General features: G+C 47.1%; 1 protein-coding gene across 3 annotated transcripts; it reads left to right on the forward strand.

The window, feature by feature from the left end:
- The first annotated feature begins 892 nt into the window (after positions 1–892).
- On the forward strand, positions 893–24,652 carry TCTN2 (tectonic family member 2). Of its 3 annotated transcripts, XM_059139887.1 has the most exons (18): positions 894–1,105; positions 1,234–1,341; positions 1,809–1,885; positions 2,725–2,920; positions 5,767–5,867; positions 8,218–8,414; positions 8,916–9,042; positions 9,938–10,082; positions 11,729–11,794; positions 12,752–12,886; positions 13,135–13,212; positions 16,145–16,225; positions 17,045–17,156; positions 19,687–19,793; positions 22,729–22,882; positions 23,822–23,947; positions 24,099–24,187; positions 24,427–24,652. In XM_059139887.1, the coding sequence occupies exons 1-18, from the start codon at positions 1,024–1,026 to the stop codon at positions 24,528–24,530; spliced, it is 2,085 nt and encodes a 694-aa protein (XP_058995870.1). In that variant the 5' UTR covers positions 894–1,023; the 3' UTR covers positions 24,531–24,652. The 3 variants fall into 3 exon arrangements, with proteins under 3 accessions (XP_058995872.1, XP_058995870.1, XP_058995871.1); XM_059139888.1 differs by lacking the exons at positions 894–1,105; positions 1,234–1,341 and having other exon boundaries at positions 1,816–1,896; XM_059139889.1 differs by lacking the exons at positions 22,729–22,882; positions 23,822–23,947; positions 24,099–24,187; positions 24,427–24,652 and adding an exon at positions 20,231–20,798 and having other exon boundaries at positions 893–1,105.

Consider the following 24,652-nt stretch of genomic DNA (forward strand, 5'->3'; position numbering starts at 1 on the left):
AGAGGGGGATGCAGGCTCCCCACTGAGCAGAGGGCCTGATGGGGGGCTCCATCCCAGGACCCTGAGATCATGACCGGAGCCACCCAGGCGCCCCAGACATGGATCTTTTCAGCTAACCCTCGCGCCCCCGCTCCGAGAGCTAACAATGAGTGAACATTTATTGAGTCCTTACTATATGCCAGGCATTGGTGTAGACTCATTAATATGGTACTTCATTGAATCCTCACACAATCCTATGGGGGAAGGGACTATTCTCTCCCTTCTATGGATAAGGAAACTCAAGTTTGGAGAGGCTAGGGGAGCTGCCGCAGGTCATCTAAGCGCAGAAGGAGGACGAAATCCCACAGAGACCTCAGAGCCTGCACGCCCGGTCACGGAACTGTAATAAGGCGTGGAATGCTTTGAGACTACTGACATCAGAATTAAGATACTTTGGCATCTGCCCTCATGCCGGGCAACACGTTTTGTGTTCTTTTTAAGATCCGCTTTCGGAGTGCTGACAGCGCTGTGCGGTAAAAACAAACCACACAAAACTCTTCAAAAAACCAGGAGAAGGACCATGAAAACAGTTCAGCCGCGCTCCACAATTACAGCACTGCAGCCTTACCGCTTACTGGCTGCATCCCAAAGTCCTCCTAAAAATCGAGTTTATTTAAAGGACCGCGTTTAAGAAGCCGGGGTCCGTGGGCTCGCTCTTGCTGAGTGACTGAATTAACTCTAGGTTGGGGGAACTCTTAACCACGCAACCTTTTTCGTGATCCCTCGGGTGGAGATTCCAGAGCGCACGGCCTGTGGGCGGGGCCGGGATGCTGGGCCCGGGCCGGGGGCGGGCTCTCTCCTGCGGGCCGCCCAATCACCGCCCGCCGCTCCGCAGGTCCCCGGCCGATTGGTGGTTGCCATAGCTCCGGTTGGTTTGACAAGATGGCGGCGGCGAGGCGGCGCGGGCCGGGCCTTCTGGCCCTGTGCTTCCCAGCTTCCAAGGCGGGCGCGCTTCTGTGAAGCCAGTCCCGCCAGGCCCCAGGCATGGGCTTGCCGCCTCCGGCCCGTCCGCTCTTGGGGCTCCTCCTCCTGCTGGGCATCCTGAGGCCGCTGTGGGGGGACCTGGGTGTGTACCGCAGGGCAGAGGCCTGCAGGCTGCGGGGTAGGGATGAGGCGTTTAAGGGGCCAGACTTGGGACTCCTCCCGGGGTCCTTGCAACTAGTAAGTCCGCCCTTCCCCTTCCTTCCCGCCTAGTTTTCCTTCCTGCTTTCATCCGCATGACCGGTCCCGCGGTCACTGCGTCCCTGGTGGGAAGCACCGAAGGTGTGACCGTGTCCCTGACCCTGCTGCAGGACCAGGAAGGTAAAACGTCCGGCCCTTCCTGTGGGGGTGGCGTTGGGGGTGGGGTGGGCCGGGGTCAGGCCGCCCAAGGAGCCCGGGGAGGTGGCATCGCAGGATGTGGCATCCCCGGGGACCTCGGCCGGCAAAGTCGCCATGGGAGCAGGGCTGGGAGGCTGCTGCGGACCAAAGAGGTCCGACGGGCGGGCTGGGGGAAAGAGAGCTTGGGACAATAATGGCTAGCATTCACTGTCCCCTCTGCTTCATGTGCACCCCGCGTTTTCCCAGCAGGAACAGTAATATCCTTTCATGCCATTTAACAGATGAAGACACTACAGAGAGGCTGTCACTTGTCACTTGTCCACAGCCGTACAGCTTGTAACAGGCCCAGTCCCCGGCTGGGAACAGGATTCCCTCCTAGGGAGCCTGACTGCAGCCTGCACACCCTTAGCTGCTGGGCAATGGTGTCTGCGTCCTAATCTTTCCTATAGGATTATTGCCGGTTCCGGCTTGTGGAGTGCTGACCAATGAGACGGGAGACTGGAGCTTGACTGTGACCCCCGCTGTGGTAAGCCAGAGGTAAAATGTTCTCGGTGCCACCAGTGGAGACTGCACTGCACTCTTTGGTTGGACATGGTACAGTTTTCTCTGTGTTTGAACTACCACGACCCCGTGGGTTATCACATCGGGTAGACACCCACCCAGCCCAGTAGGTGCTGATGCCCGGGTCAGGGGTCCTTGGACGAGTTTCAAGAAGCTTCTGAACCCTCTGAAATTTTCTGTAATGTTCTGTGTGTGTTTTTCTGATGAGAGAAGGTTAACAGCTTCCATCGGATTATCAGATGGGTCTGTGACTCAAAAATCTTCAGGAATCACTGTCCTCACCCAGCTCTGAGCTTACGTGTAAGGGTACTCAAGCTGGGAGAGATGAAATGTCTTCCATTTAATAAATGTTTTATTGAGTGCCTAGTATGCGCAAGACATCAACTCTGGAGATAAAGGCTGGGAAAGGCAGACTTTGCTTGCATGTCAGGAACTGGGGACTGTTTTCATTGACTTTTTAATGCGTGTATTTGATGTTCTGCTGATACACTGGTAGGACGATAAAGAAACTAAAATCATGCTGGACACACTGAGTTGATTTATCAGACAGACCCGTGTTTAGTCTTCTCTAATATCCAGACGTTGCTTGGTTTCCTGTTGAACTGAGGATTAGGAATCGGGTCTTGCCTAGTGCCCTAGGCTTACCGGGTGAGACTGAACAGAATAATGTCGTTTTTGTATACAGTTCTTTTGTAAAGTGGGCTGAGGTGATGGGTGATTTTATCGTGTTTCCCATTGTATGTTCTTAGAATGATTCATGCTGTGTTCAGTCACTTTGAAAGGGACAACATACTTTCCTTTCAGAATGCACTGGAGGTGACAGTGAGGTTGAAGAGGGGTCGGCAAAGGTGTTCCTCTAATGAGACGGAGTCCTCCTCAGAGTCACCGTGTATGGTCCAGGCTCTTCTGGTATCAGCATCTCGCAATTCATCCTGTTTAGCTCATCTACTCATCCGAGTGGAAATTTATGCCAACTCTTCTTTGGCCCATAATGCATCAGGCAAGTAAAATCTTTGACAATCAAAACATTCACTGCCGACTTTATCTGTTGGGTTATAGGCGTTTGCCACATAATCTGTACACTCTGCTCTTGAGTCCGTCTTGCCTTCCTAAACCTACTTCCTTTTTGTTTAAGTTTCTTGGTTTAGAAATTCCCACTTTGTCCTCTTTGACTTAATTCGGATCTGTTTTATTTTGCTCTACTGTTTGTACCCTTGTGGACTGCCTTCAAGGGAGAGCGTGAAGTTCGTTTCTGTGCATCGGATTCTTGTGACTCCATCTTGAAACCAAACCAAACCAAACCAAAACAAAACAAAAAAGCAAGGGAAAGATTAATGAAAGAGTTTACAAAACAAACAAAAACCCCCAAAATAGATTTTCAGTGAAAGCTTTAGATAATCAGCTTCTTTTTCCCAAGGCAGCCTCTTAATATACACTTATGGAAGTGTGTGGTATTCTTGTGTTTAAAAAGAGCACGCACACACACACTAATAACACACAATTTACTATTCTATACCTTTTAAAAATAAATGCCATGCAAATGGAAAAGTGCTCCTTATTGTTTTTAATAGCTCCTAGTACTCCATCCTGTGGAGCTCCCTTGTTTGACTCGTCTCTTACTGATGGAATTTCAGGCAGTCCCAGCTTGTGATGTGTAACCAGCGCTACAACAGACAGCGCTGTGCACACACGTGTTTGGACTTGAAAGTGGTATCGTGTTATTCTCCCTTTCCCATGGCAGTGTTCTCAGAACGAGAGAATGTAGGTGTGCCGGTGGTGAGGGGTCCCGTTTGATAGGTGCCGCCTACTGCAACCACCTCCAGCATCTCTCGCCTTTATGGTCATCTGGGATGAAGGGAGTCACGTGGCTCCTTTGTAGCAAAGGTCTGTCACTTTGAGACTCCACAGCATCATTTCCCTCATCACTGTCCCCCACTGTGGTCCTCTATGTGGTTTTGGAAGTGGAGGGGATTGGATAAGTGAAGATAGGGCCGTTCAGCGGGCTACTCTGCCCTCAGTGTGCTGGCGTGGAAGGTTCTCCAAGACAGATCTCCAGCTGCGGAAAGCAGATGCAGCTGGGTGCCTACAGCACGGAATGCGAATATATATTTATATTTGCACAAAGAAGTTCTGGAAGGCTGTCTGAGACGCTGACCGTGGGGGACCCTTTGGAGGAGCGATGTGGGAACAGGAAGGGGCGGGCTATGAAGACTTCACTGTGAACCTTTTTCTTAGATCCTTGTGGGTTCTTTGAACATGTGAAGCGGTGACCTATTTAAAGGTTTCAAGTTTTATTTTTAGAAGAAAAAACATTCTCTAATGTTTAAAATTGAAAACAAACCCACAAAATAATATCCGGGGGGTGCTTAAAAAAACTACCGGAGGGATGAAGGGTAGCCCTAACATTCAAAGTAGTAGTAAAAAATCTTGACTTGACTACATTTAGGTAATAAAATTTCTTTTAAAAAATTTTGAGTCCATTTAGGTAATATTTCAAAGCATCTTTGTGCAATTAGCCAAACTTTGGAAAATTAGAGTGTCTGTATACTGATAATTATGTGATGTCCGGTCTGACCCCATGAAGGTATGAAACATTTTGCACCCAGTCAGACAGAGCTCAGAACAAGAAAAAGGATGGAAAGACAGACAGGAGGTACGTGGTATGCCTAGTAACAATGAAGCTGGCCAACAGCAGAGGAGACGTATAGATAGATACACAAACATCTATCTATATTTCGTATAGTAAAACCCTATTCTAAAATGCCTTGCTTCCGCCCGACAGGTTTAATTATACTGATGGTCAGAGCCTTGTCTGGTCTCAGTGACATAGTCTGTTACTCAGACCTTCTCCTCATTCCTGATGCCATTGACATATGGGGGTTCTACTATATGATAGTGTAGACTACGTAATTAGTGGGGCTTCACATGCTGCAGCTGTCGTGTTCTTGAAGTTAAATGTTACATAGAGTTTAAAGAAATCCTCGTTACCTAGTTTTTCAAGAGGTACCAAATCCTAGGGCAAAGGTAAAATCAGGGGGCGCTTGGGTGGCTCAGTTGGTTAAGCGTCCGAGACTTGATCTTGGCTCAGTCATGAGTTTGAGCCCTGCGTCGGGCTCCATGCTAGGTATCAAACCTACTTTAAAAAAAAAAAAAAGTAAAATTCAGCAGACTGAAAGTTTTACCCAGTAAATTATTGCAGAGAAACTGGGAACACTGCTGTCTGGATTCTGAGTTAGGAGGTTGAAATGTAATACAACATATTCCTTTTCCAGTCCATGTAAAAATTATTCATTTCCCCGCCCACTTTCACCCTGGAACCAGAATCAGGATGTGACGAGTTGAGTCTACAGTGCGATAGGATAGGAGGTTGAGCAGGTAGCATCATTAGATAGAATCTTGCGGCCAGATAGGCGCCAGATAAGCCATCTGAACCCTCCCCGTGGTTTCGGTTTTATCTGCTAGAGGAGGTAATGAAATGGAAGGAGTCAGTGCTTAATGTGAGCCCGTGCTATGAAAAGCATTGTTCAGCGTATAGAAACATAGAATCAGTGCCTTACGGTTATCCCAGCTTGTCAATTTTAGTCCCTCGATTATCTTTAAGATCAACCACAAGTTTCAGTTTATTATGACTCGCACATTTTCCTGTATTTGGGGTTTTGTAGGCGTGATAGATAACAGGCCTGGGGGAGGGTTTATGCACAGCTCAGGGATTCCTTAATGTGTCCTATATGGTCCTGGTGATTTATAAAACAATCGTGCAGCTTTATTTCGAGCATCCAAAAAACCATGGCAGTGTTTTGTCTGCATGTTTCATAGCTGGACTTCTCTGTTCTTTGTGCTTTTCAGAGAATGTGACTGTTATTCCCAATCAGGTGTATCAGCCCCTGGGTCCTTGTCCCTGTAATCTGACAGCCGGGGCCTGCGATGTTCGCTGCTGCTGTGACCAGGTGGGTATGTCCTTTCCCATTCCAGGTGCAGAGGTTCTGCCGCCTGAGGGCATGTGAGGAAGACCAGCCAGTCCCCATCCACAGCTATTTGAGCGATGGGCTTTGAAAACTAAGATTGCGTTTTGTGTTCAAATTGAGTATTTCCTCAATTTAATTTCTCAATCTAATACTCAAATTGAGTATGTTTAGTTCTGTCGGTCTAGTTTAGGGAAGGAAAAAAAAAATGGATCTCTTCCAATAAAGTCAGCATTCAGATGATTATACTGAGGGGATGGTGTTACTCTTAGTGAGAAGCCTCTACGGAAAGGTAATTTTTTTGGTAAATAGAGGTACACAACCCTCACGATGACCCCACTTGAGAACATTTCCGTTACACCAAAAAGAACCCTTTGTGCTCCTCTGCAGTATCTCCCCTGCCCACTGCCCATCCTGGGCCCCTCTTCCTCTGTGCTCTGGCTTTCTGCATTGGCCTGTTCTGGACGTTGCGTGTAAGCGGATTCCGACAGCCTGTGGTCTCCTATGTCTGGCTTTTCTCGCTCGGCATCTTGCTTTCAAGGGTTCCACATTGTGGCAGGTGGCAGGAGCTGCGTTCCTTTTTATGGCCAAGTCACATTTCAGTGCAGGGATAAACCACAGATTTCCAATCCGTTTATCAGATGATGGACATTGGGATTACATTCGCTTTTTGGCTGTGATGAATAAAGCTTCTGTGAACATTTGTAGGCAAGTGTTTGTTTGGATGTTGGTTTCCGATTCTCTTGGGTAGAGTACCTAGGAGCGGAACTGCTCTGGCCTATTGGCAACTGTAGGTTTAACCTTTGGAGGTTTTCCAAAGTGGCCGCACCGTTTTACATTCCCATCGGCGGGGAAGGGTGGCGATTTTCCCCATGTCCTCACCTACCTTTGTTACAGTGATCTCTTGGATTTTAGCCGTCCTCGTGGGTGTGAAGTGGTAGTTTGCTCTGATTTTCATTTGCATTTCTGTAGTAGCAAATGATGTTGAACATCTTTTCATGCGTTTACTGGACATTTGTGTATCTTTAAAGACATGTCTTCCTAGGCCCTTTACCCATATTTTTATTGTTTTTATTTATTTTATTGCTGTTAAAGTATAAGAGTTTATTATACCCTTCTGGAGACTAGTCTCAAATCAGGTATGTGATTTGTAACAAGTGTCCCCATTATGTAGGTCGTCTACTTTCTTGTAGGTATCATTTGAGGCCCAAAAGTTTTGTAATTTGGAGTCTGGTTCATCAGTTTTTTCTTTTGTTGCTTGTGCTTTTGGCGTCATAGTTGGGAATCTGTTGCTGGATCCAGGTACTATCCGCATCTGTCATCCTTCTTTGCGATTTAAGAGGAATGACAGATGTGACACATTTCCTGGGACTCCAGTCACTCCTGATTTTGGTTGAGCACAATTACGTTGTGGTTGGTTTCACAAAACAGAAAAGGGAAAAGCAGAAAAGGGAACTTTAGGGTAGATCTCATGCTAACAATTGCACTTACCAAAACAATTATATTTAATCAAAAAATACAACACATCGTAAATCAGTAGCAGCGGAAGTGTCCAGATGGTATTCTTGTTCTCTGTCTTCCAGACTGCAGTCCTGTGCCCGGTTCTGACTTCTGTGTTTGTCATACTTGGTATCGAAGCATGCAGTGCTAGCCACTGGCCTTCTGGGTCAGTGATGTCTTCTGGGAGCTGCTACTCACCCCTTTAGTCGTGATCCGTTCTTTAATTTGAACTGTTCTTGTTTAAAATGTATTCTTCTACTGTCAGTAAACAAGGCATTTAGGACATAACTTTGAGCTCTCAACACTCTGTGCATCAGGGAAGAAAATGGACAAATGACCGAATACAGGAATGAAGTCACTTCTTGATGACATTAACTGGTTGTGTTCTCGTGTGGACCGTAAGGATTCTTAGGAGTTCGGACTGTTTGCCCTGACTCAAAATGTCTTAGGTTTCTCCGGGCTCGGGATTTGGATGGTGATGGCGATTACTCTGTTTTATTCCCCATTTGGAATCTATTCCATATTATCTTCTCTTCATACTGTTCCCCCCCCCTCCCTCTCTGTCTTTTTTGTGGGCACATCTCACATCCCCAGTAAGGATGGGATTCCCTGAACGGTTTGAAATCCCTGACCTGGAGGCTTATTAGGGAATTGATGAGAGGAATTCCAGCAGGATTTTACTTCCTGTGAGCTCGGAGCACAGGAGCCTGGACAGGAGACTCTGTTCCAGGCTTCCTCAGTGGCGTCCTGCTCGCCTGAGTGCCTCTGGGGGTTGGAGAGGGGGCGCCCCACGGCAGCTTCTGTCTGCTCACTGCCCCTCTGTTTCCTTTCCAAGGAATGCTCGTCCGATCTAACGGAGCTGTTCAGAGAGGCCTGTTTCACCGGCGTTTTCGGAGGCGACGTCAGTCCCGACTCTGACCACCTGTGCTCTGTGCAGGAGAGCCGCGGGGCGCCCGGCTGGTTCCCGTTCCTGTGTGTGCAGTCCTCGCCGGCCAACTCGCCCTTCCTGGGCTACTTCTACCATGGCTCCGTGTGCGTGTCCTCTCGCGGCCCCGACCTCACCGCCTCCAGTCGCCCCCAAGTCGGTTCTAGATTTCCGTTAGCAAGTTTATTTAGCGCTAAGGTTTTAAAAGAATTGGGCCTCACTGGAGAGAAATTGTTGATGCCACAAAGAGTTAACAGTGGCCATCTGGGTTTGGGGAAGGAGGGCTGGGCTCCCTGGGGGCTTGAGTTTCTTTCTTGCACCTTTCCCTGATGTCGAAATTTGACAGCTTTCTTCTTTTTCTCCTCCTCCTCTTCCTCCTCCTTCTTCTTCTTCTTCCCGCCCCTCCCCCTCCTCCCCCTCCCCCTTCTCCTCCCCCCCTCCCTCCTTCTAGAATCCTCATAACATAAAATTAGCCCCTAACCACTTTCAAATGTGCACCTCTGTGGCTTTTAGTCCATGTGTTATTTTTGTAATTAAAAAAGTGAAACAAAAGTTGAAAGGAGATACAGCCGCGAGCAGCAGTGGTCATCCTTGTCGTTCATCTACAGCTCCTCTCAGCGGCGCGCTTCCTTTCGAGTGCATCTGCGTGCTGATCTAAGAGACCGCTCAGACTTCGGTTACAAGCAAGGAGATCCGATCATGACTGTAGACAAGACCTATTTCACCATTCCGCAGGTAAGAATTTCAATTGCGATGTGCTTGGGGCCTTTAACATTTTTTCCCATCTTGTTAATTTAACTTAAAAAAATCTTATCCTAAGTTACTTTTCTCCTGTGGACTTCCCAGGCGTGCAGCTCTTTATGGTGTCGATTTTAATAGTCTCTCTTAAATTAGCCACTGTTTTTGCTAAATGTGAGAGTGAACTTCCCAACCAAAAGACATTCTCTCAATTCCATGGAACTAACTACCATTCTGAGCTTCTGTTAGTTTAACAGCCAATTTCTAATAAGCTATAAGTAGACAGTAGACAGTTTAATGTAATAGTCCAGAACTTTGAAAAATATCTCAAGGCTGTAGAGTTTTATGTAAAACTTTTTTTTTTTAAGTCCAAAATCATGAGGAAAAGATATTTGTGGGAAGAAAACGTTGGAGTCTAAACGGCCTCTCTTCACTGTTCAAGGAATCCATTTTTATGGTTTTTTTTTTTTAAAGATTTTATTTATTTATTTGACTGACAGAGATCACAGGCAGGCAGAGAGGCAGGCAGAGAGAGAGGAGGAAGCAGGCTCCCCGAGGAGCAGAGAGCCCGACGTGGGGCTCGATCCCAGGACCCTGGGATCACGACCTGAGCCGAAGGCAGAGGCTTAACCCACTAAGCCACCCAGGTGCCCAGGAGTTTTCTTATTTTATGTTACATACTTCTACTCCTCAACCAGCTGCTTCCAGACTCTGATTAGCGAATGAACTAGATAGTTGATTTGTGGCTCATCTAGTCAGTGAACTTGACATTATTTGAAGACTAGCCCAGCAGTAGGTGTGGGCTGCGGGAAGAAGGCCCATATGGGCCACTGACCTGTGTTTTGTGATTTGACAGAGCTCATAGCCTTGTTGGGATTTCCCTTACCCTCAGGTGTCCCTGGCTGGGCAGTGCGTGCAGAATGCGCCCGTGGCATTCCTTCACAATTTTGATGTTCGGTGCGCTACTAATTTGGAAGCCTACCAAGAGCAAGATGGTGGCGTCATCCACGCAAAGATCAAGAATGGTGCGGTAGGAGGTACGTCATGTTTGTCTGAGAAAAGAACGTGGGACTCCTGGGTGGCTCACTTGGTGAAGCGACTCGACTCTTGATTTCGGCTCAGGTTGTGATCTCAGGGTCGTGGGTTCGAGCCCCGTGTCGTCAGGCTGTGCACTCAGTGGGGGAGTCTGCTTCTCAGCCTCTCCCTCTGCCCCTTCCTGCGCGTGCTCTCTCTCTTTCAGATGAATAAACGAATCTTAAAAAAAAGAGAGAAAGAACACAGACCTGAGTGTCTACATAAACTGCGATCCCATGAGGATATAAATCACTTCCACTGGATCAACTTAAAATACTTCAACTCTCAACTGAAGGAAAGGTTTTCCTCAGAGAAAGCCCAGTTCCATAGGGCAGCACATCCCATATTCGTTCTTCTCTACAAATGGAGGTAGAACTCATAACGGAGAATTAACTGTGTTGAGGTGTACAGTTCGGGGACATTTCGTTCCTTCACAGAGCTGTGCCACCACCCCCTCTGTTTAGTTCCAGAACATTTTCCTGCCCCTAAAGGAGACACTCACTATACCCTGACCCCTAGCAACCACTCCTCCCCTTTCTGTCCCTGTGGATCTGCGTGGTCCGCGCTTCCCATACACGAGGGATCCTGTGGGAGTGGTCTCCGTGTCTGGCTGCTTCACTTACCATCATGTTCGCAGGGTTCCCGGGCTGCCGCACTGACCAGAGCTCCGCTCCTTTTTGTGGCTGTGTCCTGTTCCATCCCACGAACGATCGTGCCACATATGTCACCCGCTCATCCTTTGTGGCATTTGGGTTGTTTGGCACGTTGTTGGCAGCTGTGGTCCTGCTGCTGGGAACGCTCGTGTGCGACTGTCTGTGTGGGCACACGTTCGCGTCTCTCTGGCCCTGCACCCAGTTGCGGGATGGCCAAGTCACATTGTGATTTGACTTTCTTTCTTTCTTTTTTTTAAAGATTTTATTTATTTGACACAGAGAGATCACAAGTAGGCAGAGAGGCAGGCAGAGAGAGGAGGAAGCAGGCTCCCCACTGAGCAGAGAGCCCAATGCAGGACTCGATCCCAGGACCCTGAGATCATGACCTGAGCCGAAGGCAGAGGCTCAACCCACTGAGCCACCCAGGCACCCCCTTCTTTTTCTTTATAAGATTTTATTTATTTGTCAGAGAACGAGAGAGCTCAAGCAGGGGGGAGTAGCAGGCAGAGGGAGAAGCAGGCTACCGGCTGAGCAAGGAGCCTGATAGGGAACTCCATCCCAGGACCATGGGATCATGACCTGAGCCCATGGCAGATGCTTAACCGAGCCATCCAGGTGTCCCGTGATTTGACTTTCTGAGGCAGCGCCAAATCGCGTCTAGAGCAAGCGCACCGTCTTCTGCTCGCCCTGGCAGGGGCCCGCGTGTTCGCTCCTGCAGGGGAAAAGCTCTCAGATCACAATGTCCCTGACTGCCAGTCTCCTCCCCAGTTATCATCAGATGCCAAGGCCCGTGGGATCCCCCTGGGGGGCGTCTGGGGAGGTGGAGGGTTAGCAGCTGGCACACAGGTCAGGCGCGGTCACCGTAGTTGCCTGGTAAGCTTGCCCTTGACCAAGTCTGCATGCTTGTGCTGGGCCATGTCTTCTCAGGAGGCTAACGGACCCCGGTATCTCCTCAGGCATCGTTACGCCGAGAGTAACCTACGAGGAAGCCGCCGACCCAGACGCATTCATCACCAGGACAGGTATTTGAACTCAGGCTCCCTGTCACCTCTGCAGAAACACGTAGGTCATTTCTGAGAAGGGATACATAGTCCTGGAGGGAAATAGATTTTTACAAAGAATTTAAAAAAAATTTTTTTTTTTAAAGATTTTATTTATTTAACAGAGAGAGAGAGATCACAAGTAGGCAGAGCGGCAGGGCGGTGGGGGGGGGTGGAGCAGGCTCCCCACTGAGCAGAGAGCCCGATGTGGGGCTCGATCCCAGGACCCTGAGATCATGACCTGACAAAGGCAGAGGCTTAACCCACTGAGCCACCGAGGTGCCCTGATTTTTACAAAGAATTTAAGGAGCTTCCCCACAGTTAGAAGTTTGGCCCACATTTGGTTTGTTCCTGACTTGTCTTGCCTCGCTGCACAGCACTGTCTGCCGCTTGGAGCCATTCCTCACAGCCCTGAGCTCTGTGGGCACCAGGGGCCCTGCTGGTCTTCAGGGAGCCTGTATATAGGCTTCTTCCTCTCTCTCCTCCTTTTTTTTTGTTTTGTTTTTTTTTTTAAATAACTAAACTTTGCCATCTTGACGCAGCCAAACAAGACATTCAGAGTTCCGCTAATAGCGCCAGGATTTTTGTTGTTCACGAAGGATATTTCTGTTACCTTACAATGTGTCGAAATTCTCAACTTTATTCATTTCTCAGATCTTCGTGAAGTACCTATAATACGGTAGTGAGCTAGACGGCAGGCCTCGGCTCCCAGGGGCTGACATTCTGTCCCTTGTCCTTGCCAAACACTGGAGCGGGCGTGTGCGTGTGTCGAGCCATGAGCCGCATTCTGGGGGTCCGGCAGTGGAGCGGAAGGGCAGACCTCCCCCCCGGACACTGTGATGCTGTAGGGGAGGGGGCCCGTGCTGACTCGGTGGGGCCAGTGATCGACCTGAGCCCCCAGGAGGGTCGTTGATCTATGAAAGTATTTTTTATTCGCAGGAACACTTTTAAGCAATGAATCAGCCTCCAGAAATGTGAATGTGGAAGAACATTATATTTTCAGATGGAATAATAATACAATCAGTGAAATAAATGTCAAAATTATCCGGGCAGAAATTAATGCCCACCAGAAAGGTAAGTTTGTTGAGGGCAGTGAGAATGTTTTCAGTGTAAAACATTTCTTTTTCTTTCTTTAAGATCTTTATAATTATTACATGTAAAATTAAGTCAGGCTTGTTTCTTATTGTATTTGTGATTTAACAGAAAACTTTTCTTTTGTATGGCAAAATGTAATTATAAAGTAAAGAAAATAATACTATGGGGATAATTCCTTTTCCTAGTGAAACGGTACACATTGTATTTTCATTTTGCTTTATTTCTAGGAATCATGACACAGAGATTTACAGTAAAATTTTTAAGCTATAATAGTGGTGAAGAAAAGGAATTTTCTGGAAATCCAGGTAAGACAGTATATCAGTGTATGTCAACTGCTGACCCTACAAACATATTTTAATTCGGTACTCTTATACTACAATAATTGTAAGGCACTCTCTCCGATTTTAGTTTGTGACTCTAACCTTTCTCTTCTCTTTTGTGACACTGTATTCTTTTTCTGATAACAACTTTTTTTTTTTTAATGTGAAGTGTCCTAGATAGTAACAAATTGTTGTAAATGCAAAACATTCTGTCTCTTTAGCTACTAGTCTTTAAAAAAAAAAAAAAAAAAGATAATGCCCAATAACGTAGGTAAAATTAGCTTTTATAGAACCAAGAAGCTATATATCACGGGGACTGGGAACTTTTTAAGATTTTATTTATCCATTTGACAGAGAGAGATCACAAGTAGGCAGAGAGGCAGGCAGAGAGAGAGAGAGAGGAGGAAGCAGGCTCCCCGCTGAGCAGAGAGCCTGACGCGGGACTCGATCCCAGGACCCTGAGATCATGAACCGAGCCGAAGGCAGTGGCTCAACCCACTGAGCCACCCAGGTGCCCTAATTAATTTATTTTAATTAAAAAAATTTTTTTTTAAAGTTTTTATTTATTTATTTGACAGAGATCACAAGTAGGCAGGGAGGCAGGCAGAGAGAGAAGGAGAAGCAGGCTCCCCACCGAGCAGAGAGCCCTATGTGGGGCTTGATCCCAGGACCCTGAGATCATGATCTGAGCTGAAGGCAGAGGCTTAACCCGCTGAGCCACCCAGGCACCTCCCCCTTTTTTTTTTTTAAAAAAAAAAGATTTTATTTATTCATTTGACAGAGAGATCACAAGTAGGCAGAGAGGCAGGTTGGGGAGAGGGAAGCAGGGTCCCTGCTGAGGAGAGAGCCTGATTTGGGACTCGATCCCGGGACCCTGGGATCATGACCTAAGTGGAAGGCAGAGGCTTTAACCCACTGAGCCACCCAGGTGCCCCATGTTTACTTTCTTTTAAATGAGATTTTAGTGTACTTGTTAATGTGGAGTTTTGGACTTTATAGTTTTGGATTTCAAAGCAGCCTCCTGAAATTTAAGGGTTTTCAGTTAATGATCTAATTTAACAGAATTTCTGAGAAACACCATTAGAATATGTGAAAAGTGTTGACACTCTTGTCCAAAAAGAATTAATTGATTGTAACCCAGAACCAGTCAGTCTGTGAGATAAGCACTTTCCGAGGCAGGAACGGTTTTGGCAGGAGTACACTACACGGGCATGATTCTCAAGGAATTAACTCTCTTACTTGGAAAGACGGCACCAGGTCATAGACACAACAGAGAATAATAGAAGATAATTAATACATGTGGGCTGGACTCACAGAGAGGCCTAGAACTTGAGAGCAGTGGAATGTTGACCGTCCATCTCCACTGCCCATCACGAAGGACCTGTGTCAAGTAGTTTGTGGAGGTTCTGATCTCAGTGCTGGAAGAAAAGCAGAGTGAGTCAGAGTTCTGCACTCTGGCAAGTTTCTATTCTGGGCTGTGTGGAGGAGATTGTACCTGGGAGAGGAGATAGTGTGGGTTGGGGACAGGAATAACTCAGGTGCTGCCAGGGAGGCAGCAACGGGGCCGCTGGGAGGTGGAGATGGGCAGGGACCGACCAGCGGCCGGAGGGCTCGGGAAGGAACCCGGGTTCAATTCTTGCTGCTTCAGGAATGCTCAGAGGTAAGGTCGGAAACACGCACTAGGCGTGAACCCTGACTTCGTCTCGGTTTGTAAAAAAGGCTCTAAAACATGTTTTTGGGGACATAGGAGGAAGTAGAAGTATGATACATTTTGATTATTAGAAATTATTAATTTTCTCAGGAGGAATATTGGTATCATGGTTATGTAGAAGAATATCCTTCCTTCCGGGAGATGTATGTTAGAGCTCTTAACCCACTGAGCCACCCAGGCGTCCCGTATGTTAGAGCTCTTAGAGGTGAAGTGTCAACTCTAAAGTTTACTTTCAAAAGGTCTCACCAGAAATAATCTGTGTGTGTGCTCATGTAATCCCGAGAAGATCAGGCTGGCTAATTATCCACGGTTGTTGATATTCGGTGGTATTCCCTTCATCTCTGTGTGCATGTGAACGTTTCTTAATAAAAAAGCAGAAACAGTAAGGCGGGCTAATAGGAGAGACTGGGAATAGGACCTGAATCACGAGGGGTGGGGTTGATTTACCGGAGAGTTCCATGGAAAGGCTGCTTTGGTTTAAGACTCCTTTTAAAGCACCTGGGACCAGCAGTAGCGACCACTCCTCCAGTACTCAGGCGTGACAGGGCAGGGACTGACTCTTGCCTGCTTGTGCCTTTTCAGATTTGATTTTATTATTTTTTTATTTTTAAGATTTTATTTATTTACTTGTTAGAGAGCACAAGCAGGGGAGTGGCAGGCAGAGGTAGAGGAAGCAGGCTCAGCAAGGAGCTGGATGTGGGACTCGATACCAGGACCCTGGGATCATGACCTGAGCCGAAGGCAGTGGCTTAACCGATGGAACCACTCAGGCGTCCCTCAGATTTTATTCTTAAAATTTATTTAAAAAGTCACACAGGGGCGCCTGGATGGCTCAGAGGGTTAAGCCGCTGCCTTCAGCTCAGGTCATGGTCTCAGGGTCCTGGGATCGAGCCCCTGCATCAGGCTCTCGGCTTGGAGGGGGGTCTGCTTCCTTCTCTCTCTGCCTGCCTCTCTGCCTACTTGTGATGTCTCTCTTTCTGTCAAATAAATAAATAAAATCTTAAAAAAAATAAAAAGTCACACAAATATCTTTGTAAGATATGTGTGAAGAAGAAGATGTGTGAAGATGGTTTCTTTTCTCAAGTGTATTCTGATCACTTTGCCTGTAGGTTTCCTTTCTCTGTGTTATTCCTCTTTTATACTATCTGATGAGGGTTTGCTGTGTTGGGTTAACTTTAGCTACTTCCCATTATCGCGTTTGTCTAGGTTACCAACTTGGCAAGCCAGTTCGAGCTCTGGATATCAACAGGATGAATAATGAGACGACCTTACACCTTTGGCAATCGGGTAATCTGGTTTGGTAATCTGATTCGTGCTTTGACAAACTAGAATTGGAAATAGGGCCTTATTTTGAATCTAATCAAGTAGTTAATCACTTTAAATTCCTGTTGATTTATTTAGCTCATGGGGAGGGTGGAGGAGATCAGGCTTCTACAGCTTTCTTTTGTTTGGTTTTAAATTTAACTTTGTTTGCTCCTGAAATGCTGGTTATTCATAAGGGAGATTTAAATGGGGGTTGGCTGGGGTGCCTAGGTGGCTCGACTGAGTGGCAGATTCTTGATTTCAGTTTAGGTCATAATCTCAAGGTCATATCTCAGGGTCATGAGATGGAGCCCTGAGTCCAGCTCCGTGATCAGCAGGCTGTCTGCTGGAGATTCTCTCTCTCCCTCTCTCTGTGCCCTCCTCTTGCTCATAGTACATGCTCTCTCTCTCTCAAATAAACAAAAAACAAACAAACAAATAAATAAATAAAATCTTTAAACATGGGCCTGGCTGTAGAGTCTCTTGTCATTGTTGCCTGTAGCTCCAGATGGTGGTAATTGGAGATATGACCATAACTTTGATCCAAACAATGGGAAATCTTTGCGTTGGTGCCAGAGGCATTAACTTTCATGTTCAGAAAAGACCATTGATCCTGGGCCAACTATTCATACAGAAAGGCCCCTTTGTTCAGCTTTGAAAAGATTAGAGTAACCATGACTTCAGTTCTTAAGGAATTTGGAAACTTTATTTCTACTGATGGTTTTCGGTTTTCCAAGAAAAACTTTGAAGTAAATCTTTATTTTTATTTTAGCAAAAATAGAGGATCATCTTTTTACTTTCTAGCTGGAAGGGGTTTGTGTACATCAGCAACTTTCAAACCAGTTTTGTTTGGAGAAGATACACTGTCTGGATGTCTTCTAGAAGTCGGGATCCATGAAAACTGTACTCGGCTCAGGTGAGTGTATCATGGTGAATCTACCTGCCTTTTGAGTGGTTTGCTTAAAATGAATTCACCCCCTGAAATGACAGACAACATGAATGTGAAAAATTGCAGTCTGTAGAACACACTTGTGGAAAGTGGGAGTGGATAGTAGTCTCTTTAGAACTGATTCCCGGCCCCTGGATGGCTCAGTTGGTTAAAGCGTCAGACCCTTGATCTCAGCTCTGCTGTTCATCTCGAGGTGGTGAGTTTGAGCCCAGCATTGGTGTCCATACTGGGTGTGGAGCTCTACTTCAAAAAAAAAAGAGAATTGATTGGAACATTGGTAAAAGGGAAAATGGAGTTCTTTGTTGGCACTAGAACCCTTTCATCCATATTTATGTAGTTGCTCTGCTAAAGTCTGTCCATTGTTGGAACCCCGGCACTCCTTGAAGCATAAAAAGGACAGGAGGCAGATGTAATTGGTGTGATTAACACTGAAAGAATACATAAGCCTTGGGGCGCCTGGGTGGCTCAGTCGGTTAAGCATCTGCCATCTGCTCGGGTCATGATCTCGGGGTCCTGGAATCCAGTCCTGTGTCAGGCTCCCTGCTCATCCGGGAGTCTGCTTCTCCCTCTGCCCCTCCCTCTGCTCGTGCTCTTGGATATCTCTCTCTTAAATTAATAGCTATGATCTTTAAAAAAAAAAATACACAAGCCTTGTTACATGGTGTATAAGGAACTTTGTACTTATTTGGGTGGCATTTGGAAGGTGTGTTTATGGATACGCTTATGCATTCTTTTTTTTTTTAAATTGAGGTAAAATTCATGTAACATAATCATTTTATTTTTTGAAAGATTATTTATTTATTTATTTGACAGAGATCACAGAGAGGCAGAGAGGTAGGCAAAGAGAGAGAGTGGAGAAAACAGGCTTCCCGCTGAGCAGGGAGCCCGATGCGGGGGTTTGATCCTAAGATCCTGAGATGATGATCTGAGCCAAAGGCAGTTGCTTAACGACTGAGCCACCCAGGCGCCCCATAATCAATCATTTTAAAGTAAATAGTTCGGTCACATTGAGTGCATTCATGATGTTGTACAACCACTGCCCTTATTTTGTTCCGTCTCTGCAGAAGAAAACCTGTACCGATTAACTATCCACCGTGTTCTCCCCTCCCTCCGCCCCGACAACCACTGATCTGTGTTCTATCTCTAGGGACTGACCTGTTCCAGACCTTTCCCATAAATGGATTCCTACAGTAGGTGGCGGCCCCTTCCACTCAGCTTCAAGTTTTCGAGGTTTATCCACACTGTGGCAGGTGTCAGGGCTCTGTTCCCTTTCGTGGTTGAATCCTGATCCTGTTCCACCGCCTGGCTCTGCTCCAGCTTGTTTATCTGCTCATCCGTCCCTGGGCACCTGAGTTATTTCGCCTTTGGCTGTCGAACAGTGCTGCTGTGAAGGTTCATGTGCCAGTTTTGATTGGAGTCCCTGCCTTTAGTGATCTTGGGTGTAACCATTCCAGGAGAGGAATTGCTGGGTCATACAGGAATTAGATGCTTAATTTTTGGAGGAACCACCGCATCGCTTTCAGTGGCGGCACTATTTTATATTCCTACCAGGAATGTGAGATGGTTCCAGTTTGTCCACATCCTCCCAACACTGGTTAATTTCTCTTGTTTTGCTAGTTGCCATGCCAGTAGGTGTAAAGGAGTATCTCACTGGAGTTTGTAAGTGCGTGCATTCTGACCCCATTTCATCTGCAGCATATCCTGAGTAGCATGTTCTCTGGGGAGCTGGGAGAAGATGGGGAGGCACTAAGCAGGGAAGTAGACAGGTGTAAGTTTCAGCAAGGCTCTTGACTGTGGGGAATAAGGCTGGAGTCAGCGGTCTCTGCCTTGCTGTTCATAAGGTTTGTACCTGCCAGTGACATCACTGGAAAGGAGGGATGCGAAATTCCAATTCCTTTTCTTCCTCTTCTTTTTCTGTTTTTTTAAAAGAGAGAAGGAGAGAGAAAATTCCAGGCAGGCTCCATGCCTAGTGTGGGGCACAATGGGGGGCTCGATCTCATAACTCTGAGATCATGACCTGAGCCAAAATCAAGACTCAGGTGCTTAACCAACTGAGCCACCCTGGCGGCCCCACTAAGTTCCAATTGTTAATCTTTACTTAATCTTATGGCTCAAAGTTCTAGCTCAATATTTACGTTCCTTTTGCTCTCGGATCCCTCTGGCCTGTAAATTTAGCCTGGTGACTGGGTACGTGATCTACGCACCTCCCAAGTTTTATGACATTCAACGGAGTCTGTAAACTACATGATAGCAACATGAGTCACCAATATTTAAAACCCAGAGTAAACGATTGCTTCTGCATATCTTCCTCTAGTGGCTTAGGTCCCTCCTGGGCAGGCCATTGAAGAGAATGCAGGCGCCCAGCCGCTTTTAATGCCTTTTCCTCTGGCAAGTTTTTATTTGGGCCCCCAGCAAGTACAACCTGGACACTCCATGGAAAGGACCTCAGGATGAGCCCTACTGGCCGTGCGCTGAGAAATGTCTTCCTCTCTTGCAGGGAGAATGCTGCCGAACTACTTGACTCGTTAATACAAGCAACTCATGTTGCAATGAGAGGCAACTCCAATTACAGCGATCCTAGTGACGGCTGGCTGGAAATAATCCGTAAGTCAGAGCTGCAGAGATGTGCGGCGGGTAGCTCGTCGCTGCGAGTGCGCCATGTGGGCTGTGTGGGGGAGTCGTGGGATGAGTCTTCTGCCTGCGCTGCAGCTTGGCTGAGTTCTGTCTAGAGGTTAGCTGTCCGGGCATCGGGCTCTTCACATTCCTTACCTCTTATCCATGAGGACTTTTTTTTTTTTTTTTTTTTTAAATATTTCATTTGTTGGGGCGCCTGGGTGGCTCAGTGGGTTAAAGCCTCTGCCTTCAGCTCAGGTCATGATCCCAGGGTCCTGGGATCAAGCCCCACATCGGGCTCTTTGCTCAGCGGGGAGCCTGCTTCCACCTTTCTCTCTCTCTCTGCCTGCCTCTCTGCCTACTTGTGATCTCTGTCAAATAAATAAATAAAATCTTTAAAAAATATATTTCATTTGTTTATTTGACAGAGAGAGACACAGCAAGAGCAGGAACACAGCAGGAGAAGTGGGAGAGGGAGAAGCAAGCTTCCTGCTGAGTAGGGAGCTCGATGAGGGGCTCAGTCCTAGGATCCCGAGATCATGACCTGAGCTGAAGGTAGACGCTTAACGACTGAGCAACCCAGGCGCACCCCCCTGCTTTTAAGAGGAAATCCGCATGAAGTTCAGTGCCCCGTTGTTTTATGAGCTAATGGCCTTTGTAAAAGAAAGTCTAAATGAAGAATGAAGATTTTCAGTCTGTTTCAGTTTGCATTGCTATTTTCGATTGCCAGGAATATGGACAGTTGAGAGCAGACTTTACAGTTTATACAAGCAATGTTGCTAATTTAAAACAAGGTGATTGAAATGATGATGCTGAGTGAAAGAAGCCAGACAGACGTGACCCCGAACCCTCCGGTGCCATGTGTACGAGATGCCCAGAATGGGCCGATCTGCTGCCACAGAGAGTAGCTCGTCACCAGGGCCAGGTGCAGATGGGAGCGAGTGAGGAGGGACTGCTAATGGATACAGGCAATAAAAATGGAATTTGGTGATGATGGCCGCACAACTCTGTGAATATACTGGAAACCATTGAATTGTACATTTAACTGGGTGAACGGTCTGGTGTGAAATGTCTCTCAGGACAGCCGTTACAACAGAAAGAAGTGAGGCGTAGTGGGCAAGAGAGCAGGCCCCACCCAGGCCGGTGGAAAGGCGGCAGTCCTGTGCCTTTGAGCAGAGGAATTTGCAGCGTCCAGACCAATAGGGACAGAGCACCAGGAGGCGGAGTGCATGTGGCTCAGGCAGTAGCGGGGTTCACCTTCCGATCTAAAATGCTGCCCCTGAGCTGCCTCTCACTTAGCTCGTCAGGGCAGAAGCTCGAGGGCTCAGCGGGTCGTGGTAGAGCTGGACCCCAGACCCAGCCTCTTTGCTGGCTCCCCGGTGGGCAAGTCAGGGGAGTCTTGAGTATGGAAATGTCCACGGAAGGAAGGCTTCTTCTAGTGCTCTAATTAATGGCATTGCCTTTTGGGGCCAGAAAGAGGAAATTGGCTGTGCATCATCTGCTGACCTAAGTCCCCTCTTGTCACTGAGGACTCTGCCGTGCCCCTCCCTTTGGCCTGGATGGTGGTAAGCAGCTTTCTGGCTCCTGTTCTCTGTGCCCTCTTAGGTCGCTTCCGCTCAGCAGCCTGGAATTCACACAGCGGCCCATCCAGACTCGTGCCTGTGCTCTCCACACCCCTTGTGATTTCGTTTGGATCATTAGGGTCCCGGGTCCCCTGCCCTCTTTGTGCCAGCGAGGGATCATGTAATATGTCTGTGGGCCAGAAGTGCCCCAAATCACTCTCTGACTTTGGGAGGGGTCCTGGGGGCCATGGGGCGCGTAGGCTGTGATGCACCGATCCTTCCGTGCCCTGTGCTTGAGTCACTAGGCGCAGAGTTAGATCCTTTGCTGCTGAGGCCAGCTGGGTGAGCTGTGACATCCAGGGGGATGGAGGGAAGGAGTCAGTAAAGCACGTGAGAAGTAGAGAAACTGGGAGGTTTCGAGATAGAGTAGCCCCAAAGTTACATAAGAAGGACTGAGGTGGTGACATTTTGTTGCCTTCGGGGTGAAAGCAGTTGGCTTCTATGGCTGTCTAAGCCAAAATTAACCCTGATCCTGGTTGATAAACAGAAGAGATGGTGAGGGGCGCCTGGGTGGCTCAGTGTGTTAAGCCTCTGCCTTCAGCTCAGGTCCTGATACCAGGGTCCTGGGATCGAGCCCCACATTGGGCTCTCTGCTCAGCAGGGAGCCTGTTTCCTCCTCTCTCTCTGCCTGCCTCTATGCCTGCTTGTGATCTCTGTCTGTCAAATAAATACATAAATAAACAAATAAATCCTAAAAAAAAAAAAAAAAGAGGGATGTCCAACACACACATCGAAGAGGAGGAAGTTGGAAGTCATAAATTGTCACAACTTTCAAGTCCCCCCAGTGTTCCCTGGGTGTCCCCATGATTTGCTACCCGCCTCCTGCAGTTACTAACTTCTTAGTCGGTTTCATTCTCTTCACTGTGTTACTCTCTGGTGACACAATAGGAAATTGCTTCTTCACTCTTTGATCCCTACTAACTGGAGTTGTTAGCACGGATTGCAAATGTCTCAGACGCCTTGTACGAGAACAGCGTCTCATGGTGTTTTACTGCAACTGGATGGTATTTCTGCTAAAGCTCTGGGGAGCCTGGAGCTTGGGAACTGGGTCCAAATGTCTGCTTTTATCACGTGGGTCTGGGATTTTAAAAGTTCCGGTGACTGACTTAACAGATGAGGAAACATTTTGAACACAAGGGCTCGCATGGTCACAGAGTGACGATACCAAGAGCCCGTTAGAGACGAGAGATGTGTAAATGTGATTCCTATCCCAGAACATTTCCCAATTTTGCCTCCGTATCATGGCACTGTACAAAAACCATGGTTATTCTTTCCAAAATGCACAACTTGATATTTTGCTCCAGGCGCAGATGCCGCCGACCCAGGTGCAGCCCCGCCTGTCAGCGTGCACGGCCTCTGCGCGGATGTTCCGGCCCGGCTGCACATGCGCATCCTTTTCTCAGATGCTGGCGCGGTGGAAGGGATGACTCAGCACGAGATCGTTGGCGTAGAGACAAGGTGTGATCGCATCTCGGATAAGTCAGTAAAGTGGCAGGTGCTCCAGAGTTGGGAAATGCTAACCTGCAATCGGAGTGTTTATTTATGAATTGCAATTATTCGGGACCTGATTATGTGTATAAATGAAACATGTTATCATCTGCGTGTGTAATGGTAACTTGTTCTCCCAGGTGTTTATAAAGGTGTGTGAGGGATTCTGTGCGCTCTCTGAGGGGGCCCAAAGGGGAGAGCCAGGAATCTAATAATCCGTGCATACTGAGTAGGGACTACTATGGGGAGGGCGTCTCCCCAAGGGGAAGCTGGGGGTCAGCTGCCAGAAGGAACGGGATGGAATGCTGGATGGGCAGAACCGACAGAGGTTAACCACTAAACACAGCTGGTAGCAGTCTTCTGAGAGGGATGTGCTGTGCGTGTACGTGGTGTGTAGAAAACACCTTCATACTCCTCCCAGCATCTGGAAACCCCTCCAAGATGGCTAGCTGCTATTGGTGTTCGTATTAAATTGTTGATTGTTGTAGCTGGGTGGTTCGCTGCGCTGCTCTCTCTCCTTGCGCATATGTTGGAACGTTTACATCGCCCAATGGGGGGAAAAGCACTAGTAGAATTTGAACCTTCTTATTCTTTTTTTTTTTTTTTTTTAAGATTTTATTTATTTATTTGAGAGAGAGACAGTGAGAGAGAGCATGGGAGGCGGGAAGGTCAGAGGGAGAAGCAGACTCCCCATGGAGCTGGGAGCCCCATGTGGGACTTGATCCTGGGACTCCGGACCGTGACCTGAGCCAAAGATAGTGGCTTAACCAAATGAGCCACCCAGGCGCCCGAATTTGAACCTTCTTTAGGAGAATCCCGATTTATATTGTTGCTGTTGGTTCCCTGATACTCTTAACAGGACCAGAAGCGAGTGGTGGGTGTGTTACCTGCGTAATCTTTTCCTTCCAGGTTCTCTACAGTGAACTGGCAGTTCCAGTGTGGGCTTACGTGTGAGGATAAGGCCGACCTTTTCCCTGTCAGTGCCTCTGTCCAGTTCATTAAGATACCTGCCCAGTTACCCCGGCCACTGACAAGGTAATCCAGTTCATGACCTAGCTGACATTATTAGGAAGCAGAAAAATATATACTTGAAAATAAGAAGTTTCTTTCTTTATTCAAGTTTTGATATATTTCATCAGAAGTGTGCTTTTTTGTGCCCATTATAATCTTCTAAAATGTTTCCTAGATTCCAGATCAATTTTACAGAATATGACTGTAACAGAAATGAGGTGTGTTGGCCGCAACTTCTATATCCACTGACTCGTTATTATCAAGGTAGGGTAAAGCAGGTTTCTGGAAGGGTTATCACTAATATTTTGCCAATTAAAATAGTTTTAAAAAATATGTGTCACAGAAAACTTAAAAAAACACATAGAAGGAGTTTTAAACAATTTACTGATAAGGTTTCCACTTAGAAATGATCACTATTACTGTTTTGGTTTATTTCTACTAAGTAATTTCCCCCCAAAGTTAAGAAATAAGAATTCTGCTTCATTTGGTTCATTTTCTTGCAGGGGAACCTTATTCTCAGTGCGTAGCCAAGGGCTTACTCTTGGCATCCTTCTTCATATTAGCTGCGCTCCTCAGTAACCCCTGGACCAGAACATGCAAAGCTTGAAATGCAGCTACCACCTGACTTCTTACAGTTCACAGACTTTTGCTTCAGTGACTTGTCGTACTCCTCTGTGCCTTTGTAAAGTTGTAATAAATGCAGTGCTTTATTTTTTAGATTTTTTAAAA

This window comes from Mustela lutreola, chromosome 11 (genome assembly GCF_030435805.1).
Source record: "Mustela lutreola isolate mMusLut2 chromosome 11, mMusLut2.pri, whole genome shotgun sequence".
NCBI lineage: Eukaryota > Metazoa > Chordata > Mammalia > Carnivora > Mustelidae > Mustela > Mustela lutreola.

Excerpts from the sequence above, each read along its gene's own strand:
- TCTN2 (XM_059139887.1), top strand. The coding sequence starts at position 1,024 with ATGGGCTTGCCGCCTCCGGCCCGTCCGCTCTTGGGGCTCCTCCTCCTG. Across the intron at positions 11,795-12,751 it reads CGCATTCATCACCAGGACAG|GAACACTTTTAAGCAATGAA; the intron begins GTATTTGAACTC and ends TTTTATTCGCAG. Across the intron at positions 12,887-13,134 it reads AATTAATGCCCACCAGAAAG|GAATCATGACACAGAGATTT; the intron begins GTAAGTTTGTTG and ends CTTTATTTCTAG.